The sequence below is a fragment of the Ptychodera flava genome, chromosome 22 (genome assembly GCF_041260155.1).
Source record: "Ptychodera flava strain L36383 chromosome 22, AS_Pfla_20210202, whole genome shotgun sequence".
Classification (NCBI taxonomy): domain Eukaryota; kingdom Metazoa; phylum Hemichordata; class Enteropneusta; family Ptychoderidae; genus Ptychodera; species Ptychodera flava.
The window spans coordinates 24,495,485-24,521,828 of NC_091949.1; the positions used below are offsets into that span (position 1 = coordinate 24,495,485).

The 26,344-nt window shown below is 38.3% G+C and overlaps 1 protein-coding gene and 1 long non-coding RNA gene across 2 annotated transcripts in view; one reads left to right on the forward strand and one right to left on the reverse strand.

Moving 5' to 3' along the window:
- LOC139123022 (uncharacterized) overlaps positions 1–3,797 on the reverse strand; it is a 17,368-nt gene extending 13,571 nt beyond the window's left edge. The window contains exon 1 of the long non-coding RNA XR_011549563.1: positions 3,555–3,797. This is a non-coding gene — a long non-coding RNA (uncharacterized lncRNA). The remainder of the gene's footprint in view (positions 1–3,554) is intronic.
- Positions 2,717–26,110, forward strand: LOC139123020 (S-adenosylmethionine synthase-like). The gene is made up of 8 exons (XM_070688960.1): positions 2,717–2,912; positions 15,474–15,551; positions 17,394–17,516; positions 18,177–18,433; positions 20,225–20,443; positions 21,876–22,058; positions 22,473–22,606; positions 23,681–26,110. Exons 1-8 carry the CDS (start codon positions 2,837–2,839, stop codon positions 23,787–23,789), a joined length of 1,179 nt encoding a protein of 392 aa, XP_070545061.1. The 5' UTR covers positions 2,717–2,836; the 3' UTR covers positions 23,790–26,110.
- Positions 26,111–26,344: the final 234 nt, after the last annotated feature.

The following is a 26,344-nucleotide window of genomic DNA, read 5'->3' on the forward strand; positions in this document are numbered from 1 at the left end:
TATAAGGCAGTTCTCCATAGACTCGCATGTATGATGCCAAGAAAAATAAAAATTTAGTTTCTCATCGTATTCATATTGCCTAAAGGATGCAGTGACACAGTTTTTTTGTCCCACGGATAAAGTCCAGGGGGCTATAGATTGGCTCATATCCGTCCGTGAGTCCATCAGTGAGTCCATCGGTTCACGCAGATATCTCAGACATTTTGACAAAATATCATGTGACCTTGGTGACCTTTTACCTCAAATATACATTATTGTCCATAACTCAGTAACCACAAGTGCTAAACCTTTCATATTTGGTATGATGGGACACCTTATGACGCCACATATTGTACCCCATTAATTATGTGCATATCTAATTATGAGCGAGCCAATAGAGCAAGAGGTCTGATTTCTGGTATATAGGGATAAGTTAATATAATTTGTTTGACAAAACTTCACGTGACCTCAATGACCTTTGACGTCAAATATACATATTTGTCCACAACTCAGTAACCACAAGTGCTACACCCTTCATATTTGGTATGAAAGGACACCTTATGACACCATATATTGTACCTCATTAATTATGTGCATGTCTTATTTTGAGCGAGCCAATAGAGCTAGAGGTCTGATTTTTGGTATATAGGAATAACTTAGCAATACAATTATTTTGACAAAATGTCACGTGACCTCGATGACCTTTGACCTCAAATATATATATTTGTCCACAACTCAGTAACCACAAGTGCTACACCCTTCATAAATGGTATGATGGGACACCTTATGACACCACATATTGTACCTCATTAATTATGTGCATATCTAATTCTGAGCAAGCCAATAGAGCTGGATGTCCGATTTTTGGTATATAGGGATAACTATAGGGTAGAAATCTAAATATGCCCATCTAAATATTAGACATCTACCATCGAGAACAAAAGAAATTTGCTGTAATTTGAATATTTAAGGAGTTTAAGCAATTCCCGCTATAAATAAAGAACCCCTGCCTCAAACTCCACAAAAGTTGCTAGACATATTTTGCCGTTGTCATGCCATTGCTTCGTTTAATAACCAGTTAATCAAATGCCTCATTGACAGGAGGAAATTCAAGACCATATTTGAATAGTAGTATATATTGTCCTCAAAATTACTCTATCACGGCCCAAGTACTCATTGCCTTCAGCAATACTGCCTTGTTATTATTATTATTATTATTATTATTATTATTATTATTATTATTATTATTATTGGTTTTATACTTTATTTAAAATGTGTAATCAGATAAAAATATAGCAACTGTAATTGTAACATACATACATACATACATACATACATACATACATACATACATACGTACATACATACATACATACATACACTGCTACAGGTAGGGTATACACATATGTATCGCGATTTTGAACTCTCCCTCCCCTACCTCGAGGGAATGTTGATATAATGTAGATTTTTTTACCCTGCTTTCGCCTCGATTTTGACCAGTCTTTTGCGGAAGGTGAATTTTTGACGCCATATTTGGATGAGTACCCCAGGGATATAGGCCTATACATACTTACCTTAAATTGTGATGTTGGCCCTAGTGGAAATTGGATGATTTTGTCTCGTCAGTCCGTTTCGGTTTCACTTTTACCTTATAGCATGGAGGTAGTCTCTACTACCTCCATGCTTATAGTTATCCGGGACCGTTTTGCGTCATTTGTCGACGTTCATCAAATACGATTCAGTTTTTATTTCACATCAATTTTTAAACCTCTTGCATATATTTTCGTGAGATGATTTACCTATTAAATTAAAACTCAAACATTCAGACTTGCCTACATTCAGACTTGTTTTGTTTTACTAAAGTCTTATTGTGTGTGCTTCATATATAGTTGGTCGTCACCAAACTGTTATTTATGAATGTAATTTGATATTTGTTGCTGGTCAGCGCAAAATGGAATAGAGTCAGTCACTTTTCATTACAGTACACATGTACGATTAATCGTTCTACCCATTTGCAGAATTTCAGAGAGCAAACTTATACAGCCGGAGGGATAGGGAAGTGAGAAAAATATTTTCATAGCAGACTTTTAACATTCTCAGGCGGCCATCACTATGCAAGAATAAGTTCACTGTCGCGACCAAGTCCGTTGTACTAGTCTAATTTTTTGCCGGGTCGTGATTCTCATTGTGCACGTGTTTGCTGTGATCACGGTGCTTTAATATGGACGACTCTATCAACCACGTATAACAAATAGGGTGTAAATCGTTCTATTTTTAAAAGTAACCGATTAAAATGTTGTATGTAAACGGACAACGCCCGACACGTTGCCAACTTTGAATGCAGTTATATAATCTCAATGTTACGATACCGTCAGCAGTTCGCCTATTGTTACCCGTGGTCCGGCGTGTCTGACAAAAGGGACCCTTGCTTTGACAATACTGGTGCGGAGCGAGACATACAGTGCAACTGCAACATTGCATCAATTCAACGCGTGAGGGCTACGTTGGCCCTGGTCGACCTTTTAGCCTCGTTCAAGTGATGCAGTGCGTATTTCATGTCTGCTTCCTCATTTACCTTTGAAATAGGCCAATTTTGATACATAAGAACCATTGAAAATTACTACTACAGATCTACATGTATCTGTTATCAAGAAGTGCACAAATCGAAGATAATACGACTGAAATAATTGTCAGCGAGACAGAGCCCGACGAAGCGGGATGTAATTAGCATAAACCAATGGAAGCAGACATGAATGTCACATGACTTGCTTGGTAAAACCCAGTGCGTATTTACAATGAAGTCTCTTTTAACCTTAGACGGCAAAGAGGACACGAGCGTGAGAGACAGTAACACAAAATGTCACAGCAAAACCACGTCGACAAAGTCCAAACTATCCTTTTCACCTCCGAATCGGTCGGAGAGGGACATCCTGGTAAGTAACTTTGCCAGTTACGTTCATTTCACGGCGCGTTGATTTTATCGGCGGGGGATTAGCCGACATGTAAAGTGTAGTCTGCCTGCATTCAGCACCGGCCATGTGCCGAACGCTCTCGGCGTAGCTACGTAGCGCTCCGTCCTTCGAATAACCATCGCTTGGCAAAGTCGCACAATTTTTGAGTCCTATAAACTTGGTTCTGTACTTCAACCGATGTTGTCATGGTTCACTCACTAAATTACTTATCTATTGGCACGTGAGCAAAACCCAATATATGCGGTAGTTAATTAGGTACCGGTAATTAATATTCGAACACGTTGGTGACGGATGGGCGATGCCGCAAGAGGACCTCGTTAACACAGCGAAATATTTTATATCGCGGACATATCCCATCCAAATTACGCTGCACTGCAGTAAAACAGTTGTTCCGGCCTTCGGAACACTACACGCTCTGCACACCCGTACCCAATTACGGCGTGAGGCGAGAAGCGAGGCTGTCAACCGAGAAGCCAAGCATGGCCTTCACAACGCTCAATAAAGGATTTACACTACGCGCCACTTGAACACGTGACAGTGGACGGGCGTAAACTACTGACTGGAAAAATAGGCAGAGAATGAGTAAAAAATAGTAGTATTTACCGTTACAGCCGTCAGGTGAAAACACTGGACGGCAAGTGGTGGACTTCAGATCGGTACAGACCAATCGGTAATATAAGTGCCAGCATGAGCACGACTCGCCAACCGGGAACGACTGCTCCGTTGCATCTGCTTAGCCGGCGCGGTGTCCGCTTAGTATTAGTGGGAAGTTTAAATGCCCGCCGCGAGTTGCCTGTCTCGGCCAGAGCTTTGCGGTCGTGAGCAGTTCCCAAGTTTGGACACGGCCTTGCATGCTGCATACCACGAGTCTACCGTATGGCATCTAATATCTAATTTATTATTCTAGTAATTCTCATTAACTGGAGAGCTTTCATTATTTTTTTTTTCGCCTAAACAATGTTGTGATGCGTAAAGGTCGATTATTTATATTTTTGTGTCCAGTCCTTGAAAATCCGGGCAGATCTGCCGACCTCTTTAAATAGTGAAAATGTCTTGGTCCAAACAGTAATAAAGTATTCATTCTTGGCCCCCCCCCCCCCCCCCCCCTGGTCATTCAAGCCCCTTTAAAAATTTTAAGTGGAGTTGTTGTTGATGGTTCCCTACCTTTGTATTATGTTTGTTGATTTGTGATGACTTGCAACTTTAGTAGAAGAGGCAAATATGGGTAAATTGTTCGCCATTACTGGTTTTCACGAAAAAATCTGAAAAATTTAAACATTTGTGCATGTGTTGGCGTGAGCCAATCCCACGTTATTTAATTTTTTTGTTAAGTATATGAAAGAAGTTTTCGCTTTGTCATGCATGAGCTGGCTTTCAGTTAAAAGCTTATCAATCACATGAATGAACTATTTTCCTGACCCATTCATGTTTTCGGCTGATGCAATACAGCAAACACCTGTGGTTTGCAGTCCTTTTACTGTGGGCAAATAGAAAAAGAAATATTATCCACCATTTGCCCATACTGTTATTGCAATTTATTCAAGATTTTAGGTACACAAACAGGATCCCAAAGATCTCACGGCTGGAAAATGAAGGGATACTGAGGGCTCCAGAATTCACTGTAAATTGCAAGTTAGCTCATTTCAGTGTTAATTCTCGGGTGTGAAATGGTTACATTTTTGTAATAACGAACTTTTAACACAGAATATGCAAGTCTTTTTAGGAGTAGCCCTTTATATAAAATGCCCAGGCTTATCAATAGCTGTAATGTGTATAGAATGATGGCCAGGGATCCAGATAATGCAGCATACTGTTTTAGGGCTTCCTATGACATAATATTACATGTTCAAACCAATCACAGCAGGTTTAGGTCAGAGTGGTACATATTCAAACCAATGACAGTGTGTTTTAGATCTTAACATGATGGCAGGGTTGACAGGATTACATAAAGGGAAAAAATCCAAACAGCAATTCTGATGTAAAGCAATCAAGCTGTGTTTCTAGGATTCTATGCAAACCGTGGTGTAATTCGTGGCATGATTATAGAAAACTAGTTTCACTCTTAGCGCAGGCTTTAAGAATTGCAAGAGTGCTGTCAGATGAGAGAAACATTTTTTTTTGCGAAGAAACCACCTTCAAAACAACATGGCAATGGCATAAAAATCACTGGTTTTAGTGTTACATTGAAATAAATTCAGTGTAGGTCAGTCTGTAAACGTTACTACAAGCAACTTTACCAAAATTGTAGTTAAATTAATTGGGATTAAACTTTACCTTCATGTAAAAGGTTACTGTGAAGACAAAGCATAGTGTGCAAGTTTTCAGTGTCATTCATGGATTTCCTCAGTAGTGATAGTACCCATCATTTTGTTACTGTTAGGTGAGAGACTAATACATATATTGTATACTTCTTGTGGCTGACAAAGTCAAAAGTCAATTACAAGTCTGCTACTGAAATCTGTCCTCAACCAATAAGAAATGTGAGCTGTAATCACATGCAGCACTTAGTCTGATACCTGGCCTTGCTGTCATAAAAAAATTATGTGCCTGATCACTTATAGACAGTCCAAAGCAGATGATCTCATGGTGGGAGGCAAAGTTCACAGATAAGAGGTGAAAGGTCACATGATTATCATTGGCATCAGCATTGTGCTGTACTATTGATTGTTCCTATGAATGAATCTGCTCCGCTGTCTCCAGGTCAGAATGTTTTTGCATTTTCTTATACAAAAAGGGCAGTGGCCTTTATCTGCATCGATCCTGGTCCAAACTTCATCGCCACAAAACCCATGATGTCAGAGAGAAGAAGTGCAACTGGTTTGGTCAGGTCACCATGATCATCATGCTAATTTGATGCCTCTGACAACTTCAAGGTTGCAACCCACGACTTTGTTGTGAAAGACTGCAAAATTTTTGTGAGGAAAACAATCAGAACAATGAGAAAAACCATCTTTGGGCAACTCCACTCCCAGCATTTTAAATTGTTTGTCCTTCAGACAGTTGATGTATTAAAGGTCAACAGACAGCTCTACCAATTGTCTGACACAGTTCTGTACATGTCTTTCATAAGCGGGAGCTTTCTTTTCGAGCCTTTATCCACATTTTGCTTCATCTGTCGGCTGTGGCAGTAAGGACAGAAGTTGGGCTATAGCGTGAAGGTTTTAAAAGTCTTCAGAAAACAACCAAGTGTGACTGTTTCTGAAGATGGTACTACGGGTTAACTAAAAGGAATGTCAATGTGCCTTGAGAGTTGAGATGCAAAAGAAACTGAGACCTCTTGAAGGTTACCTTTTAAAGCATATGGGTACTTCTATAATTGTCTTGGTAGTTGGGAAATTCATAGCATTGTTCATACTACTACGACTGTAATGTTTGATGGATAATTTTAGGGGTTGAAAACTGATGTTAAATTTCAAGAATAAAACTTTTAAAAACTGCTGACACAATCAAAGTGTTGCCCCCAATAATTCACAGCAAATCAAATTTTGTCAGAAAGCAGCCTTCTGTACCCTTCTCCTATGCGGAGCTGAATTTTTCATCCAACAGTCTGAACAGCTTGCAGGAATACATTGCGATTTTCAGGTACGCTGCATTGGAGAACGGGATGTTGGTTTTGATGCCGTCATTCTCTGACAGATGGACTCTGTCCACCTATTCAGGAGATACCGGTGATAAGCCATGAATGGCTTGTATTGGATTTGATCAAACACTGATATTCTGGATGGAATACAAGTTAGCTGATGCAATACTGTGCTTCACAATTACCGAGTCATATTTTCAAATCAGTTAACGTTTTTACTATGTTTAGGGTTTCTCCCCTCAAACTATTCTAATAGTTGCTGTGGAGCAATCATAGCATGTGATTGCATGGCTTTGCTTCAAAAAAAGTGATTTCTTCTCAAAGAAATCAGGTTTTTTTTGCCTGTATAAGGTTATGATAAGAGGGACTTCATGGTATTACCTTCAGTGTATATATTCTGTACACGTATGTGTAAGCGCAGGGTACACGGGCTTGTTGTTTGTTTGTGTTTGTTTGTGTGTATGTTTGTGTTTGTTTATTTGTTATTTTTAATAAAATAACAGCGAAAAGCTGTTTTGTTAATATTTGTCAATAAAGAGCAGTTTATTTGTTTATTTGTTTGTTTATTTATTTATTTGTTTGCTTGTTTGTTGATACGTATTTCCGATGGTTAGGGTTAGGGTTAGGCTTAAGTTAGGGTTAGGGTTAGGGTTAAGTTAGGGTTAGGGTTAGGGTTAGGCTTATTCACTCCCTCTATATATGGAGACAAGGGGAGCAAGTGGGATTCCAACATCTGTATTTTCAAGTCAAGAAAAACACACCAAATAAATGCCGGACAATTGAAATATTGGGTTTGTGGCAGCATCATGTCCTGTACTTACCACACCTATCCTTTAATTCGATGGAAAGGGCAAAAATCGGCGATATGCTAATAGCATCTTTCTCCTTTGATTCGTACAGTTTGTACGGCAAAACGTAAGTGTCACACTTTGGCGGGTTAGTACGTCAGAGAAATTCAAATCGGACCAATCAGGCAGCTTGTTAGACTCACAGCAGTATACGCGAATGCCAGTTCTCGAGCAACTATACCACAGCAAGATGCAGTCGTGTCTGTGACTAATACGTGTTCGCAGATATCGAGAATGCAACAAAAAAGTCGTTGATTCGCTGTTCATGACAATGGATCATACTTTAACCATTAAAAGATGTAAAAACAATGGGAAACTCGAGTTCCCTTGACAGCAATGTAAGGAAAATGACACGTTTTTCCAGTACTTTCTTGATTCTTTGACCCTGCTCACCCCGTCGCCTAAATAGAATAGTCTCACACACGTCTGCCATGGTTTATTTTCATTGACGGCCACGATGTCTGTTTTATGTGAACATGCAGTTGCTTTTGTTTGAAGCAATTAATTATCCTTTCATTTGTGAAGCTTTTTTTCCTGGTGACTATTACAATCACTGCTATGTTGTTGTTTTCACAAGATGTATACGGTTTGATACAGGAATATTGAGTTGCCTTTCCGTGTAGGCAATATGCATGCCATGCCAGTTCACATACACTCAGATCAGCAGCATACATGTACATGACGTCTTTGTTTCAAGTTTGGGGTTTTTTCGACGCTGAAATTTTACCAAAATGTCACTTCTGTATTCAGAGATTGTGTAATCAATACCTTTGGATAAAGTTGATTTGGAAAGCGATAGACACATCCAGAGGAGTTGAAAAAATCGTGCATAAAATTAGCATAAGTTAAGCGACCGTGGTGGCGTGGCAGAAAAAAATGGGATACTCGAGCCCCTCCAGTTTTTACCACCGTTCACTGTTCAGTGTTGCCGAACCGGGGGCTTATAGTATACTCGGACGAGTACAGTATTGTTCATAGTTGGAAGGTTACTGCCCGTAGTTTACTTTCGATAGCTAGAAAACTATTAGAATTGAACCAATACCAAGAACAACTTTTCCAGCCGCGGAAATTCAACCGTGGCGTGGCGACGACGGTCTCTCTGTATTTGTTTACTTCCGGGTTTACGCTCATGTTTTTGTCCATCTAGGCTCGTATATCTCACGAACTGATTGGAAATGAGTGCGTTTCGCACAGATGTATAGTTGAAGTACTCTAGTGGAACCTTCTTCTCATAAGACCAAAGTGAATGTTGCGGCATACAAAGTTGTCGACGATTCGTAAAGGGAAAATGAACATGGCAAAATGCGCCAAAGTAAAATCATCCTGGTTCGAGCCCCATAACGGTAACGTCTCCAGTTCGGGCCAAGGCAGGGCTAACAAGCTATCTGATTGGTCCGATTTGAATTTCACTGACGTACTAACCCGCCAAAGTGTGACACTTACGTTTTGCCGTACAAACTGTACGAATCAAAGGAGAAAGATGCTAAATATCGCCGAATTTGCCCTTTCCATCGAATTAAAGGATAGGTGTGGTAAGTACAGGACATGATGCTGCCACAAACCCAATATTTCAATTGTCCGGCATTTATTTGGTGTGTTTTTCTTGACTTGAAAATACAGATGTTGGAATCCCACTTGCTCCCCTTGTCTCCATATATAGTGGGAGTGAATAAGCCTAACCCTAACTCTAACCCTAACTTAAGCCTAACCCTAACCCTAACCCTAACCCTAACTTAAGCCTAACCCTAACCCTAACCATCGGAAATACGTATCAACAAACAAACAAACAAACAAATAAATAAATAAACAAACAAATAAACAAATAAACTGCTCTTTATTGACAAATATTAACAAAACAGCTTTTCGCTGTTATTTTATTAAAAATAACAAATAAACAAACACAAACATACACACAAACAAACAAACAAACAAACACAAATAAACAACAAGCCTGTGTACCCTGTGGTGTAAGCTGCAGGAAACTCCTGCACTCAATGGTTGTCACTCATCTCCGCATAGATCGGCACATTTTATTGCAAGTCATGCTAAGGACTTCTGGTGACAGACAACCTTGTGCAGTTATCTTTACAGTTCAAAAATCTGCTCAGCTTTAAAGAAGTCATATGTGCAAGCTTTTTCTATCAATTTATGCTTTATTTGAACAGTCCTTCATGGTCCTCCCCTGGGGGCAGTTTCTACAAACCTCACTAGTATGTGTACTGATATGCCACGCCCCCTTCCCCCAAATGAAGAAATTTGAAGGTTTGTGTGAGGATGGTCCAAGGTAGGTGTCGTTAGATTTGAAATAAAGAGAATTGTTGATATTAATGTAATGAGAACGTCCAACATAACGTTTGTAACGTGGGCTAATGCATGTGTATTGTTCGATGTAGTTTGAGAATATACAACCTATTGTCAGTGTTGTAAACAGCTTCCACGTGTGTCAACGGAGCATTGTAAACACTGGCTTTCGAGTGCAACGATCATCCAAATCTGGCAAGGGAATTTGTCAGGATTGTCCTTCCCAGGTTTTGTGAATTTTTTTCTTCTTCAAACAATCATGGTGAGACACCTGTTGCCTGAATTTTTCAGCTAGATAGGGGATCTAAGTATCTAAGTACCTGGTCCTGTAGCTTGAGATCTTTGATTGGCCATCTTTTCAAGGCCACAGAGGCTGTCAATCAAATGTTATTTTCGAAAAGTTTTGGCCATGCCACGTGAAATTGGCACCACCTCATTGATTGGTAGTGATAGCTAAGTATTGTCTTTACCAAAATTGCAATCTTCCCATCTTCCAAAACAACAACGTGGCAAGATATACGGTTGACATAGATGAGTTAGAGATTTTGTTATGTAAAGGTACATGTGAAAAAATCTGGCATGGCAGCATATATATAAGCTATGTCAATGCCCTTTTTCGGGGCCACGAAAATGCCGATATACAAAATCAGAAAAAGCACCTGGAGAAACTAATCTTTGCAACTCTGTGACATTAGACCGTGCAAAAACTTCATGGCATTTTTCAAAGCAGCATTTTCTTGTCCCCTGTACACTTGTACCAAAGAATGTGACCATAGCCCTCACTGCCAGATTTCCAGTTGAATCCAAGGGTTTCTAAGTGTTTGGACCTGAAAGAAACCAAAGTGCAGTTTTGCCTGCCAAAACACTGCAGTTGCTGGGCATCCCCTACTCAGAAACCCAATGCTTAGCTTTGCCGGTATTCCGTGCAGTCTTGCAGCCGACCCAACACGCAATGTAAAAGTGTGAGATGGTGAATGTTGGGTTTCCAAAGTTCTGAAAAGCCAAACGAAGTTTTTACTACATGTACATGTGCACATGATAACGATGATATGCTGGTTTTATGCAAAAGATAAGGAAATCAGTTCTAAGTATAGTAAATCCCCCACTCCCTTCCAATTGTTCAAGATATACAGTGATTTTCTTCTTGAGATCTGATCAGTGCCTGATTTTACTCTGTCACTTTGACAGTGATATATCTGTGTCTTTTGATCGCCAAGTTATAGGTTCATTGACTGCACCATTGTCAAGACTTGTCCTTGTGAACTGAACATTGCAATACTAACAGGCAAGCATTGTGTGGTGTATGTAAGGTTTGTTTCAGACAAATCCACTGTGAATTGATGTAAATCCCTACTTTTGGGCTGTTATTTGCCGGTCACTCTTTTCTTTGGAGTTGAAAAGGTATATATGTACCAGTGTTGCTGAATGGGTGTTTCTTGATATGAATACAGTAGGTCATCACAAATTTGCATCAGCACAACAGCTGAAGAAAACCTTTGTTGGCATTCATTGTGCTCCTATAAACATGTATCTGTTCAGAAATGTTGACATCTTTAAACGCAGCATGTGCTTGGCATATTCGTAGAGATGCATGTTTTTACTTTTAGTATTTTTTAATAGTTCGGTGGAACAATGAGAGGCTGAGAAAAGCCCAAGGCAAAATAACACTACAATTGCAGTGCAAAGTATGAAGTGACATGACCCAGACTTCATTTACTCTAAAAAAGCCAGCTGCATGTCAGATTTGAGTGACTGTATTTGTACACTTTCTTCTACATCATCATGCCTGTTGTCTGAAGCATTGTTACTGTCACTGTGATGAATTAGCAGAATTCAATAGAAACAAAAGGAACTGTTAGGGCAAGCCTCCGTTCGTACAAAGTACAAGCAACAGAAACTTTTCTCCCCAGTGAATATCTTTGAAATTTACAAAATCGTATTTGCATATTGGCCAAGGCAAGTCAAGAGCTACACATTCATTATAATGGCTATCTTGTAGGTGTCTATTCATGCAACCATGTTTTACCTATGTTAGCATATATGGTTTGCTTGAAGCTTACAACCGGCACAAACTGGATCAAAGTTGTACATGTATGGCCATGAACTCTTCTGCTTGAATACCGCAAGGTATTTATTCATCCCAAGAAGCCCATAAACCCATTTTTAAACAGTGTTTTGTTTGACGAGACTGTTGATGTACCTCAAATGACAGCCGAATTAACCTTTCAACTTTCAACTTTAAACCATTGTTCCAGCCAATCATTGCTGAATTTCATTTACACTTTGGCATGTCAAGGTTGCAGCATTATTTTGTCACAGAAGTGGAGCATGACACTCAATTTTAATTCTGTCCACAGTTGTACTAGTGATATTCCCAAAAGGGCCTTCTAGAAGTACTGCACTGAGGGAACGGGACAGGGTACATGAGTGCCAGCAGCACAGTCAAAACTAGCTTTTCTATGAATATGATACACGTACATGTAGCAGAAATCAATGCATGTCTGCCAATACTTTGATACTCTTCACCCTTACACCACTATGGTTTGTCCCAAATCCATTGTTTCTATGGTAAGTTGGACCTGTATACAGGGAACTGGGGGTGAAAGTCTTAAGCTTTGACATAAACTTTGACAGATCCTGGGAGATCCTATCTGATGTTATTTTGTTCAAAACGTCTGCATGTAAAACCACATTAGACAGGATAGTCTGCGCAAATAGTTGATGTGCATACAGTACATGTAGGCTGGTGTGTGTTGATTCCATTACTGGGTCACACTTGGACAGTGGCAGTGCTCCCACTGGGTGACATTAACAAACTCCAAGGTCACATTTCATCAAAAGTCCTCTCCACTATAAAGTAGCAATATGAACACTTTCAAAAAATCCATTTGATGTGTAGCAAAGGGGTGTGTTGATAGAACTAAACTGAGATTAATGAAGAAAGCTCATGGTCATGTGTGCAGCTCTGCTGTGGAAAAGCAAGGAAAACAGTCATGTGAAGTTACAGTAGTTTGCATATTCTGAAGAAGTGAAAAAAAGGCACCTTTAACTACCCCGTTGGTGTGTTTGCTGAATCGTACCAGTTCTGTTTCATGCAGTCCCCGACAGAAATTTGTGTACCAAAATAACGAAGTCAACCGTCACTCTTTTGCCATTGTATTTGGAACTTTCTCTCAACAGAGACAAAAATGTACCCACTCATTGGACCAAGTATTGTTTGAAAATTAAAATAAGGATGATGTAACTAGAGCAAAAAAAATTTACAGCAGGAATACAAATTTTGGTGTAATTGCCATTCACAAATTGCCATAGCAAAAGGCGACAAATTGAAAGAGATATTCGAATGAGTTGACAAACAAGAACAAAAAAACTATCTAAAATTTCCCATGAAATGAAAGTGGCTCTTTGTAATACACAGTATGTGAGAAAACACGAAAGTGAAAATTATCGTTAAGGATCTGAAGTAAATTCTCTGAAAAGAAAAATTGGCTTTCGTTCAACCTCTATGACGTACCTTTTAATAATTTTGTCGAGTTTGTTAATCCCATTGGATTTACACAAGTTGACGTGAAGTAAAGATTCCCATACAAGGTAACAACCTGTGTGTAGTACAGAGTATGCAAACATCAAAGTGAAAATTATCGTTAAAGATCTCATGTTGATTCTCTGAAAAGAAAAATTGGCAGTTGCTCAAGCACCATAGGGTACCTCCTATTGTTTTCATTTAACCCATGGGATTTTCTCAAGTTGATGGGTTGAAAATTCCCACCAAGTTAACAATTTGTAATTAATACAAAGTATGCAAACACCAAAGTGAAAATAGTCGGTGTAGATTGTGGTATCCAAGCTTTAGGCTGAAAACAAAACACTTTGAGTTGACATGGGTATGATATGAGCTGCAGGTTTTCTGCTCGCAGGCATTGGCAATATTGTTCAGACTTCTTATAATGTTGGTTCATAAAAATCCTTTTCCTGGCAAGCTGAATATTTTTGAGTATGTTGCATGTATGACATCTCTGAACACTTGAAATTTCAAGTTCAAACTGCTGTAGTAATGCAGATAAGAAATAATATTTTTTTGATATTTCAGAATGTCACATCCATATTCAAATTCTTGATTGGCATTGACCAGATGACTCTTGAAATCAAGCTGATTGTGTGAAAGTTGATTAATTTGATCGCAAGTCTGTTGAAAATTGAGCGTGATCACATTTCACTAAATTCAGTCTGAGCTTCGTTAAATGTAGCTCTGTGGGAATAAGAGGATTATTTCTGCAAATTTTTCAGAGGAAAGCCATATTTGTCATGAGTTTCCTGTCGTGAATAGAGGTCCAAACAGATGTAGATCTGATATTCTGAGCAAAACAATCAACTGGGCAGACACACACTGTTTGTATGGTGTCTCTGCATAGTCTGTTGGACACGTTTTGGGAGGATAGAATTGAACCAGTTATATACATGTAAAGCCAGTTTTGCCAAGCCATCACGTACACTTAAGTGTTACGACTTCTGAAGGTGTGGGTTGGACTATCAAACCTGCTGGCAGAAAGATGACAAAACTTTTGAACACAATGGCTGCCCTGTAAAAAGTTGAGTACCCATTCTGTCGAAATCTGACGTAATGTGACATTTTATCATAAACACCTCTATAACAACCAATAAATACTGGAAGTGGATCATATTTTTGTCACATTCTCAAGTTGCTACAGTGAAAAATTGGAAACTGCAGTGTACTCTGCACCTGTCTTTTAATGACCCTATCAGTAACTTGGCGTGGAATCAAAGTTTCGTAATAAATACCAAAGCTTTGTATCTAAGGACGTTGAGAAATCAAAACAAAGAGGAAGAAACGTTAATAAATTGTTTGTGCACTCTCTGCTACTGTTTGAATATTTGGAGAAATTTTCTTTAAGTAAAGGACCAAACATTCTCACTAGGTGTCTGGTAAGAAGAGTTATATCACAGTCATTCACAAAATCATAGTTTAAAACAACAGAAAATTGCATGACCAGGAGACAAAGTTGTATATGTAAGTACTGACTCTGCGAGCAAGATCAATGAAAACATAAATGGTGACAAAAAAACTTTTTCAAAGTGAAAGATGAAGTGAAAAATGCATTTTGGATACCCATTATTTTGCGCTGCCTTTGTAAACCACCTTACAGTACTTTAAGGTACAGTACCTCTGCCAATAGATGTCTGCATTTCCATGTTTGAAAATTCCCACAGGTACTTTTAACCACATTGTTAACCTTTTGTTGAACACATATTAATCCACAGTATGGTTTTGTAATGGAGAGAAAATCACGTATGGTCCTTGGTGAAATGGGTTGTACTTTAGTACAGGCCTTTGCACATAGAAAACTTCAGCAATTGAACTGCACTTCATACAGTTACAAATTTACCAAATGTAAACATGCAGTTTGCAATATACATGTTATAAGGAGATCTTGTCAGATTGTAGGTTTTCCATCCAAGCTGTTATGATCAAAACCATAATAATCACATTGTGGTTCAAAGACAACTTGGGATCTATGCATGTATCATAGCACAGAATAGTTTCTGTTGGCATATCGCAATATTGGCCAAAGCTACTGACTGTGTACAGCAATGCCTATAGGACAGAAAAGATTCTGCCTGCAGCCAAATATTTGTGTGTGCTGTATCATACCTACATGTATGATATAGGCTTGTGATTATCAAAAGTTTGTGATTAGCACATGTATGGAGGCATATCTGTTGGATCGAGAGGCAAGAAAGCTTAACGCCAATCTTTTCTGGTTCTTTTTACAGATAAACTGTGTGACCAAGTCAGCGATGCAGTCTTGGATGCTCATTTACAGCAAGATCCCAATGCAAAGGTAGCATGTGGTATGTATTACCATGTAAAATGGTTACTTTGCTTCCTAGTGACATGTCTATCCAGAAGTGTCTTTATAAACTTTTCAATGTCATTTTCTAATCAATACTTGATTTTACAACTTGTTTATTTGACTGTCAGTCTTTTGCAAGGTTTGTCCGGCACTTTTTAGTGTTGAAAAGCGAGGTCTTACATCTGCAATGTTTTAAGATTTCAGGACTTTCAAAATCAATGTTGGTATTTCTTTAAATTTTTTCCTGCCAGACAGTAATAACTGTATCACTTCCCCATCAGCCAAGTCAGTAAAAAGCGGTATTGAGCCAAAACATGACGTATTTTCACACACTTGGCTTGGTATGTTATAGCATCTTTTATCCCAAAAAAATCAACTTTACAGTATTATGTTTTCAACAGCCTTCAAATGTACAATATTATGTTAAAATACATCATATGGAATACGTTGTATTTCATTAATTTTAACCATCTTGACGTGGTGGTGAAATATGGACTTGGCAGGAAAAGGGTTAAATTTTCTTCAGTCAAACAACATAACATTTTCATGACTCCATCAAGACTCTAGAAACTCTGGCATGTGGAAAATACGCAGTCATGTGCCAGATACATGTCGAAATACCATATTGTAAACAATTGGAATATCAGGAATGAAGGATTGGTCAAGGAAAGGGTTTGGATACTCTGTGTAATTGCAATGTGTCAGTAGTTTGTTTCATTACTTTGCCTGAAAAAGTTTTCTGTCATTATGATAGTTTTTGCGCCAAGTCGAAAACTTTGTTTGAATATACCTCCATAATTTACTTAACTTTGTAATTTTTTCATAAATATATTCGATAGAATTGTGTCACATTTACCTGTAGTTTCGCTTCATGAGCCCTCCTCCCCACTTTCCAATATGTCTTTGCTGCACCTTTCTTGTGTGTGATCTGTAATGATTGATACATCCACGTCAGCCGTGGGATGTCTCCATGGCAACAAAAGAATATCAGCAATTGATGCAGATAGTTGCTGGCTGGCTGTTACCATAGCAACTGCTTCCTTTCCTAGTCAACAGGAAGGAGAAAATCGCCTAACAATATAGTTTATGTGAAACTGATATATATTGAATGGAGTGTGTATAGTGTGTGTCCTGCACAAATATGCCACAGATATTATTCATATGATTTAAGTAATCAGCAATTTTACCAAGATAATTAATGCTGAAGAACATTACTGCAATATGCCTGTAATGAACGCTGACGTCGTTGCACATCAAGATATTGAAATATAGAACACAATAGCGTCGTGCTACCGTGACAGTGTGATTAGTCAAGTAAATTTCTGATTCTCTCTCATCGAAATGAAAGACCTGTCATAACACGCCCTAGTGTGATGTTATCTTGCGCCCACTGTCTTGTGGAAAGGCCAGCTACTCCACCGCAAATGGTAGTCCGTTGGTTATGTGCATGCTTGGAGTATTCCTCAAAATAATTTGCCATCACTCCAACCAAGCCTGTACTGTGACATTTACTCCATATAGACTAAAAACATAATTAAAGCATAAATTTTGATAACCATAAACAAACCGTAATCCAGGGGCAATGGTACATCCTGGTGTTAAACAAAGCAACATGTTTCTGGTTGGCAAATGATCATTATATCAATGGTCTTCTTTGCCCTTTGCTGATATTTTATATCTGTCTCGTACTAAGCTGTAGATTGCCAAATTGTCATGGTAACTCTGAACAGGGTATGGATATTAAAATACACTTAAAATATGAACATCTGTATTATTGACAGACTGCAGTACTGTGTAAAAAGATGATGCAACCAAATGGGAATTTTTTTCTCTTTGATAGAAACTTGCACAAAAACTGGTATGGTTCTGATTGCTGGCGAGATCACCTCAAAAGCAGTTGTCGACTACCAAAAGGTAGTCCGTGACACTGTCAAGAAAATTGGCTATGATAACTGTGCAAAAGGTAAGTTTGTGATTGGGTTAAACTGATAAAAGATCTATGCTTACCAAAATCAGGTGGCTGCTCTCTTTCCACAGAATGAATTCCATGCACGATCCTTTTCACAGTATATTTTAGTGAGGTCGCATTGTTTTCTGTGGCGAAGTTGGAACTCTGTATAATGAAATGGGGGTGAAAAGGTTCAGAATCCAATCGTCGGTATTTTTATCAGCCTGATGATGACGCTTCATCTACCCCAACCTACATAAGTGGTAGTGTGAACTTTATCCGTCCATGTTACACAGTAATTGATAAGAATATATATGGCAAAGGAGAGTTTGATAAAAATCCTCCTCCATCAAAAAAAATTTGCTTGCTGTGTGAAGTTTACTGTTGCTTTTCTCACTTATCAAAATTTCAGCTCTCAAACCATTCACTCCCCCATTCCCTGTACAACAGGTCCGTGCACACGATTGACGAGGAAGTTGATCAAAACCAATGGGAATAAATGGGCAGGTTGTTTGTAAGCTTTTTCTGTGTACAAGTTGATTCTCTGTAGATAGCTAAATGCTGTGTTCAATGTCAGTGTCAACAAGAACTAACACGAGAACCAGGGATTGAAGACTGCAGCTGTAAAAGCACATCAGACAGACGTGTGAGCAATTTTGTTCTTTTTGTTTGCAGGATTCGACTACAAGACTTGCAATGTACTAGTTGCCATTGAGCAGCAAGCCCCAGAGATTGCAGCTGGTGTACATATGAACAGGAAGGAAGAAGACGTCGGCGCTGGTGATCAGGGTCTCATGTTTGGCTACGCCACAGATGAAACAGAAGAATGCATGCCATTGACTGTCGTTCTCGCTCACGCACTTAATAGAAAATTAGCAGAATTGAGACGTAATGGCGACATGCCATACCTGCGTCCCGACTCAAAAACCCAGGTAATGTATATGGAATAACAATACCTTACCTCTGCAGATGAAAACTGATTGACAGTGTAGATCCTGTCATTGATTGGTTCAGGCAGGTCACATGATGCAGATGTTGAGCCATTACTAGACTTCTGATTGCAACATTAAGCATGTTAGCTGTAAAATTTATTAAAAAGTCTTTCTGTGATTTTGATGTACAGGCTTGAAGCCATACACCAGTTCAATATAAATTTCTATGGAGAAATACAAGGATAATGTCACATAACTTAGTAAAGTCTACTGTGACAGAGACATGAGGCCTTACTCCCATCCGTGTCCAACAATGTATAATAATCAGTATGTCATTATGGAGTCCCAAATTTTTCATGGAGTAAATGATTTTCAGATCCAGTGGCCCCAGCATAACCAGTAACCTGAACAAGTTCATAGCCCCTACCTCGGTTTCCACTTGCCTACCTGTCCACATGTTAGACATCAGCTGAATAATTTCACATGTCCTTGCTACTATGCCACTGCATAAATAAAACTAATATAAGCTTTGTCAATTTGTCACTTCTGATTTTGACAAACTACTTAACACCATTCTGTTTTTGAGGTAACAAACTTGCAACAACTCTACAGATTAGAAGGAATTGATCAAAGTTGGTCTCATTAGTCCACATAAAAGATTTCTTTCGAGGCGTGTCCTGTTTACCACCGATTACAAGTAGGGATGAAGTCGACACGTTCCGAGAATGTTGTTCATTGTCATCACTTCAAAGAGAAAGCAAAATTGTGTTCATTATTTCAAAGAACGCCCACTTAAACGTTGCGGCCACTTTTCGGGGAAAATATCTTGCTGTGAGTGATGTTTAATACCACTGACCTATAACAGGGAAGAGAAAATTGCATTGTCAGACAGCACAGGGCAAACACAAGATTTCTCTTACCCTCAGACGAAATGGATTAAAATTGATTTGTTTGTTTCAAAGATTACCTCATAACAAACTGTGATCTCTTGAAATTTTGAAAGTTTTTACCTCAGAATTAATAGCAATGTCTTTTGAAACTTTCCCAATAGCTTGTGATGTTGTAAATAAATTAATGTCCCGAAAATGTTATTTTTCATCCCTGTAAATTGAGACTGTTCACTAGAAGATCATTATATATAGAACAGCGAATTTGTGCATCTGAGAGGTTGCATTGTGGATCTTGCAAATTTGTCCGTCAGCCTTTTATTCTCCGTATAGGCCGTCATCATGAGTAAAACGAAAGAGAGAATAAATGAAATGAAAGTGAAAAATCAAAACCATGCTTCTTAGGGTGTTCAATATTTGGCATGTTGCCAAGCCAATGTCATGCTGATGTATCATTTGTGTAAGGCTTTTTGATATATGCAAATTACCATTGTATGAAAAATTTGTCTTTACCAATTGCTATTGGCTGGCTGTAACATCTTCAGAAGCTGATACGAGGCTTGTTTGTCAAGGCCTGTCTGATAGAGGGCGCTCTTGTACAGGCTTTTCACTGATGATGATTGACTGTTTGCCACTGGGCTCTGACGGGCAGTGTGTTGTTCTAGTCTTGTCTGTGTAATCAAATCAACTATAACAGTGATATCTGGTCTGATGAACCTAAGAACAGATTAACCAAGAATGGAATTTCCATTTTCAAAGATTTTGTTAGGAAGAAAACAAGTTTATCATGCTACAGTACACCTACAATTTAAACCAAAGTATGTGAAATGCCAATCTTGAGAGCTCTGTTTCGCAAAAGGGTTTTACAGAAATGTTAATGGCCGTTAATGTTTTGCACCAACAGGTTACCATTGAGTACAAAATTGACAACGGAGCCTGCATCCCACTCCGCGTCCACACAGTGGTCATCTCAACTCAGCATGGCCCTGAAATCACGAATGACGAACTCAGAAAGGAGCTGAGAGAAAAAGTCATCAAATCTGTCATTCCAGAGACGTACCTGGACGAGAATACAATTTACCACTTGAACCCATCAGGCAGCTTCATCATGGGAGGTCCCATGGTAAGTCTGGCAGAAAAGTACAAACTACGGCCAAACTTGTAATAGTGGTCTTTCAAACACTGTCATCAGCTTCTAACAATTCCATGACTTTCGCTGACCCTAACAGACCAGTGGCCATGTGCAAATACTCTTTTGAAGTAGCTGTGTATGTAGTGATCAACATTCCTACTAAATGAGAAAAGATGATTATGAAAGCAACAGACAGAATTTTTTTTCAGTAGCAGCAACAAAAGTATGATTGTGGCAATAGTGATATTGAACTTCGTCAATACACTTGTCTTTTCTGATATTGATTATTCCATGCACCATCCACCCTCCATGATGTTGGTCACAGTTTTCTGACTCTTTTAGGTGACCATGGCACTAGGCTCTGACTGCGTTTCCTTCACTTCCATACTGCTCAAATTAGAGATCAAACAAAAATCTTGTGAAAAATGAAGGGGGTTGAAAGCAAACATACTTGTGAACCAATTCAACATGTTGTTTCAACAGTCATTAACAATGCTGTTTTTAGTCATCAAGTATTCACATGTTTTTGGACAAGACATGTAGAAACAAGTTAATTTCCATATCATGTTCTGAACTTTCTCACTGAGTATTGCTTTTCAATAGACAAAATGGGTGTTAATTGAAATTTAATTCAAGTTGCTGTTGAGGAACAATTAGCCAATGTTAATAGATTAACATAAGAATAGATTGCAAATTTGCCTTACAAAGAAGTAAATAAGAGTGCTGCTTTTCAGCGTCTGCTTAGCATAACATTGGGTTCCAACCTGCTGACACTTTCTGAAATGTCAAACACCTCAATTTTTCGGTTTTTCATCAGTTGAATGAAGTTCCTCAAATTTTCAACGATAAAAATTATATGTTGTGATTTGTCGAAAGTCGGGATTGTGATGTCATATGATGGTTCAGATTCCTGAGATTGCCTCTGTCGAATTTTGTTCAAATTGTGACAAAACTTCAAAACGGTACTAGTGGAAGCTCTTCCACCAAATTTTTTACCCCTCTGTTTTAAAACACAACAGGCATTCAGTATGCGCCTCGAAAGTGAAAGACTTGACTCTTGCTCAAACTTTCCTCAAGAAAACTTTCAAGCACTCATTCAAAATAATAAGATTTGGGTTAACAAATAGTCTTAGGAAAAATGAATACTTTTGATTTACCACCATGTGAAATTCAAAGTGGGCCGGCATTCCTATGCTAACTCTATGAGATCAAAAAACCGATTTGATTTTCACAAAAATAAAGACTGAGAAAAGTTTATTTATTCCAAGACCGTCTAATTGAGTGCATGCAAATGGTACATCATAAAAATATTGTAAAAATCTTAAAGTCAGAGTAGGTCCCGAGGCACACATTCTATATTAAGTAATCTTCTGCAATTTTTCACAGAAGGTAACCTGTGTTATTCTGTCTTTGTGTCTAACAGGGAGATGCTGGCTTGACTGGCAGGAAGATCATTGTTGACACCTATGGTGGCTGGGGAGCCCACGGAGGGGGTGCCTTCTCTGGCAAAGATTACACAAAGGTGGACAGATCTGCTGCATACGCAGCACGATGGGTTGCAAAGTCCCTGGTCAAGGCTGGCTTAGTCAGACGTGTACTAGTACAGGTAAGAAACATCATATGTAGTCTAACATCTTGTTTCAGCCGTACCTACATCTTATTGACCTGTTGGGATGATTCAGCCCATTTCTTCAGGAAAGTACACATTATGACATGTCTTCCTTTACCACTTTTACCTGAAAAATCAAACACTTTTGCACGACTACTCTCGGTTCTCAGTTCCTTTGGACTTCTCCCAGACTGCCTGTGCTCCATGCGTGAAATTCCCACCAAAAGTGTCAGGATCAACACACAATCCTGTTAATTCTTCCATCAGAACAGATCATAGCGATGTAAAAAACTTACATAAAGTTACCCAACATACTTCCTGTAACCTGTATATTGAAGCATCAGTTGTACCTGTCAATTTCATTGTTCTATCCCTGGTACATGTACAAATAATTCTCTCCCTTCCCTGCAGGTTTCATATGCCATCGGTATCGCGGAACCACTGTCTATTACTGTGTTCAGCTACGGCACATCAGATCGTTCAGAGCAGGAACTCCTTCAGATTGTCAAAGAGAACTTTGACTTGAGACCGGGTATCATTGTCAGGTATGGAAACGTAGGATCGCATAAATATGTCTTTATCGCCATCTTTAGCTTGGTCTTTTTGAATGAAAGCATTCTACATGAACACAATACTGAATGATTTTCATTTGTCTGGGCTAACATTGAAAAGGTGCATTGTTATTGAAACAAGTTGTTTGAAATATTCATTCATAAGAAAAAAATTCCATTGTAATGTGTAGCTTCAATAGTATTTTGCACTCTTTTGTCATTCTTCTGAAAGAAAGGAAACCAAGCTCGGTTTTGAATCAAAGTTTCAAAAGTTCTGCATAAAATAATAAGTAACATGTTGCTATTTATTTTGATGCAAATAGGGAATTCTAAGGTATCATGTATAGCTTATTTGAATTTTCACTTCCTGTATGACATTTATGCATATCAGACAAAAGGCAAATATGCAGGACCAAATTTTGGCCAGAAAGACAAATTACCTTGACTATTTGAAATTCAGAATGGCTGCCATCCCAGTTTCAAGAAATAAAATTACAGAAAAGAAAAAGAAGGGGTAGATAAAAAAACATGAGTGCTGGAGATTAAAATACAGGAGTTTAGGGTTTGACCCTTTGTCAGTGTTTTTGCGGCATTATCTCCCTGTTTTAGTTCAAGGAAAAATTATATTGTCAATTTTCACAAAAATAAGGCTGTGAAAACTTGGTTTACCCACAAGAGACAATGCAAATGGTTGACCAGAAGAATGTTGCCGAGGTGTGATCCACGCCAAGAGTAAAAACCATATCTCAAAGATTTTGCTCAGACCAAAATGCTTATTGTAATGTCTATGGTCATTAACCCTTTGAGCTCTGTAATTTTTCCCCAAAAAATTTTAGTGCAACATTTTACTAATTTTTATGAATTTTTATGAATTTTTTTGATAATTTTGAACCAAATGGTCATAACATTTTATCGGCTACAGTTTCTTATCAAAATTTTGGCAAAAATCTTTCAAAATTTGAGTGGCATTTATTTTTCAAAGGCAACAAAAATTGACTTTGGCACTCAAAAGGGTCATTCTTTTAATACCAGTATGGTTCTGACTTCTCTCAAACTTTCTTCTTGCAGGGAACTTGACTTGAAGAGACCAATTTACCAGAACACCAGCACTTATGGCCATTTTGGACGCCCAGAGTTTACCTGGGAACAACCAAAGAAGCTCGTGTTCAAATCCTAAAAGAAGAAAAAAATATCTAACACACACTGCTAAGCATTATGGATCAACTGTAGTAGATATATTGGGCTTATGAACTTGAATATATTTTGGGTAAAATTGGACAAAAGTTGACAGAAAACTACCCAGGCATCGAACACGGACCTTTTTGTTTTAGCAATATTTTATATATATTTTCAGGCACTTCGCATGTCTTTTGAAAGTGGGTATTTGAAAGACTGAACATTATTTCAAAGAACATGTGAAGATGCTTTTTAATTTTTTGGAGATCACTGGTGGGGAGGGAAAGTCCGAAATATTTACTGTCTTTCAAACTTCTCAGTGAAGCACCCAGGAAATAGTCAAGATGTATATAAATATATGCACCTTTAAGATTTAATAGGGAAATGGACATTGCTAAAATGTGACCACAGAAGTTCTTGCCAATGAATTTGGACTTTTATTTTTGAAATAAATCTCAGTGGACACGCATTGCAAATGTGAAAATGTTTCTTAAAATTTTAGCATTTTTTTGGTCGGCTATTTGTTGGTATTGCATCAGTCGATTTACAAGACTGCTAGTTTTTCGTCATTTTCAAGGGTAACAAAACATACTTGAAATTCTCTTACCATAGTGACAGGGAAATTGAGATCGAACGATTGATGGGAATATATGTATTTTAATTTTTAATTCATGAGAAAAGGGGTTAGCGACTGTAAGATATTCAACATTTAAACTATATTCTCCACAACGGTTCATGAAATCTTTGGTACGAAGATCAAAGACTTTCTAATAAAGTTGGTGCAAAAAGTGTATAGCATTTTTAATTTTTTGGCTGTGAAACCCTGTCACCACCATGGATTGGTCCAAACCCATTGTTATCAATGGTGAATTTGGACCTGTTTACAGAGAATTGGGGTGAACAGGTGTAAGCTTTTTTAATATACGTTGTCATCCTGTGGCAGATGTGCTTGTGCTGTACTTTATATTCAAACTATTAAATGTCATTTTAGTGCATCAATGTGCTCATTTCAGTAATTTTGGGGGTGTCTTTACTATTTTCATTGACATGTATCAATGCTTTGGAGACAAGGTAGTGCCATGAACTACCTAGCACGCTGGAAATTTATAAAATAGTTTTGCAAATGCAGACTTGGTACGCCTAATGTGCTCAAATCACTGAAATTCTTTGCTGTTTGAAATTTGATGTCAGATTTTGGGAGGGAGATATTGGTAATTTCTGATATGTGCAATTTTTTAAAGCTGCACAGTTTGCACATGGTATTTATTCAGAGGACGAAAGTTTCATAAGAAGGCCCGTCACTGGCAGGAAACTCAAGACAGACCTTTCCTTGTGTCAGCTTTTCATTCAACATTACATCTTCAATTTATATTATACCAAAGTTATCACAAAGAATTATCCAAGCATCGTAAGCAGTTTTGCCATTGACTGGGTAGAGGTGTAACATTTGTATTTGCTACCAGTTGTAAACAATCTTTTGTGACCGATACTGGCATATTACCCTCGCCATGCAAATACCCATAATTCATAGATACCTGCAAGAGAAAACTTCGGAATGAATGGTAGATAGGGCTGATTAATGCCCTTGAATTACTAGTAGCCAAGGACATTTGATCTGCAAAGTTTGCCGTCCTCTCCTGCCCTTCCCCTATCGATTCAGTCCACTTGTACGCTTTCACAACAATTGGGGTAGGCCGATGTCTTATGGCTGAAATGGGAGGGCTTAAGAACACTGCTCGTACTTGAGATTCACTATATAGAAAGTAATTTATGGAAAAATGTTGCACTGAAAGTATGCATGAATTGTATTCATCACGACATCTCCAGAATTAGGCAAACTTCTCTTGCACACTATCTCAAACTCCACTTTTAAATCACATGATGCTAGTGATATATACAGCATTTCCAACAGTCTGTCAAAAATTTATTAATATTGTCAAAATTTGTCTTTCAATAGATCCAAAAGGAATATTAAAAAATCTACTAATATTGTCTATACTTCAGTCTCTCAATAGATACAACTAGGAAGATTTCAAAGAGGAAGTTTCATTACACCAGTTCTGTGTGGTTTCTTGTTAACTAAAAGGTGTGATACTAATTTTTGTTTTAAGAAACACCTTGATACCTTTGTGTAGCAAAATTTAGCCAGTGCCTTCCTTTCCCCCTCTGTACACTTCTCTTTACAGCACCGTATACATTGTACAACTGTTCCATAACCCTGGCAGCAAATAGCCATCACAATCAACTTTCACAGTTACACTGCTTTCCTTCCAGCAATGTGCAAATTTGAACGAGTTTGAATAAAGTATGCTTGAAATGGGATATTGCCATCATTGTACTGGTCGTCCATGAGGTGAATGACAACGGATTTGGTGTACTGTAACGCGCCTGTTTACTATGCAAATAATACAAACCTATCATTTTCCATCGCCCATGTGGTCAAATTTGACCTGCACTGTCAGAATTAAGTTGGAGCCCAAAGTTTCAGGTTGCTTTCGAAGGGGGTGGTGCTAAAGTGGTGTTGTCCCTGACTTGTTCGGGGCAACCCAAAAGAAA

What these genes read in the sequence shown, in the direction of transcription:
- LOC139123020 (XM_070688960.1), top strand. Translation starts at nt 2,837, where the DNA reads ATGTCACAGCAAAACCACGTCGACAAAGTCCAAACTATCCTTTTCACC. An exon ending in GGTCGGAGAGGGACATCCTG is followed by an intron (nt 2,913 to 15,473) that starts GTAAGTAACTTT and finishes TTCTTTTTACAG; the next exon opens with ATAAACTGTGTGACCAAGTC. An exon ending in GTCCCGACTCAAAAACCCAG is followed by an intron (nt 18,434 to 20,224) that starts GTAATGTATATG and finishes TTGCACCAACAG; the next exon opens with GTTACCATTGAGTACAAAAT.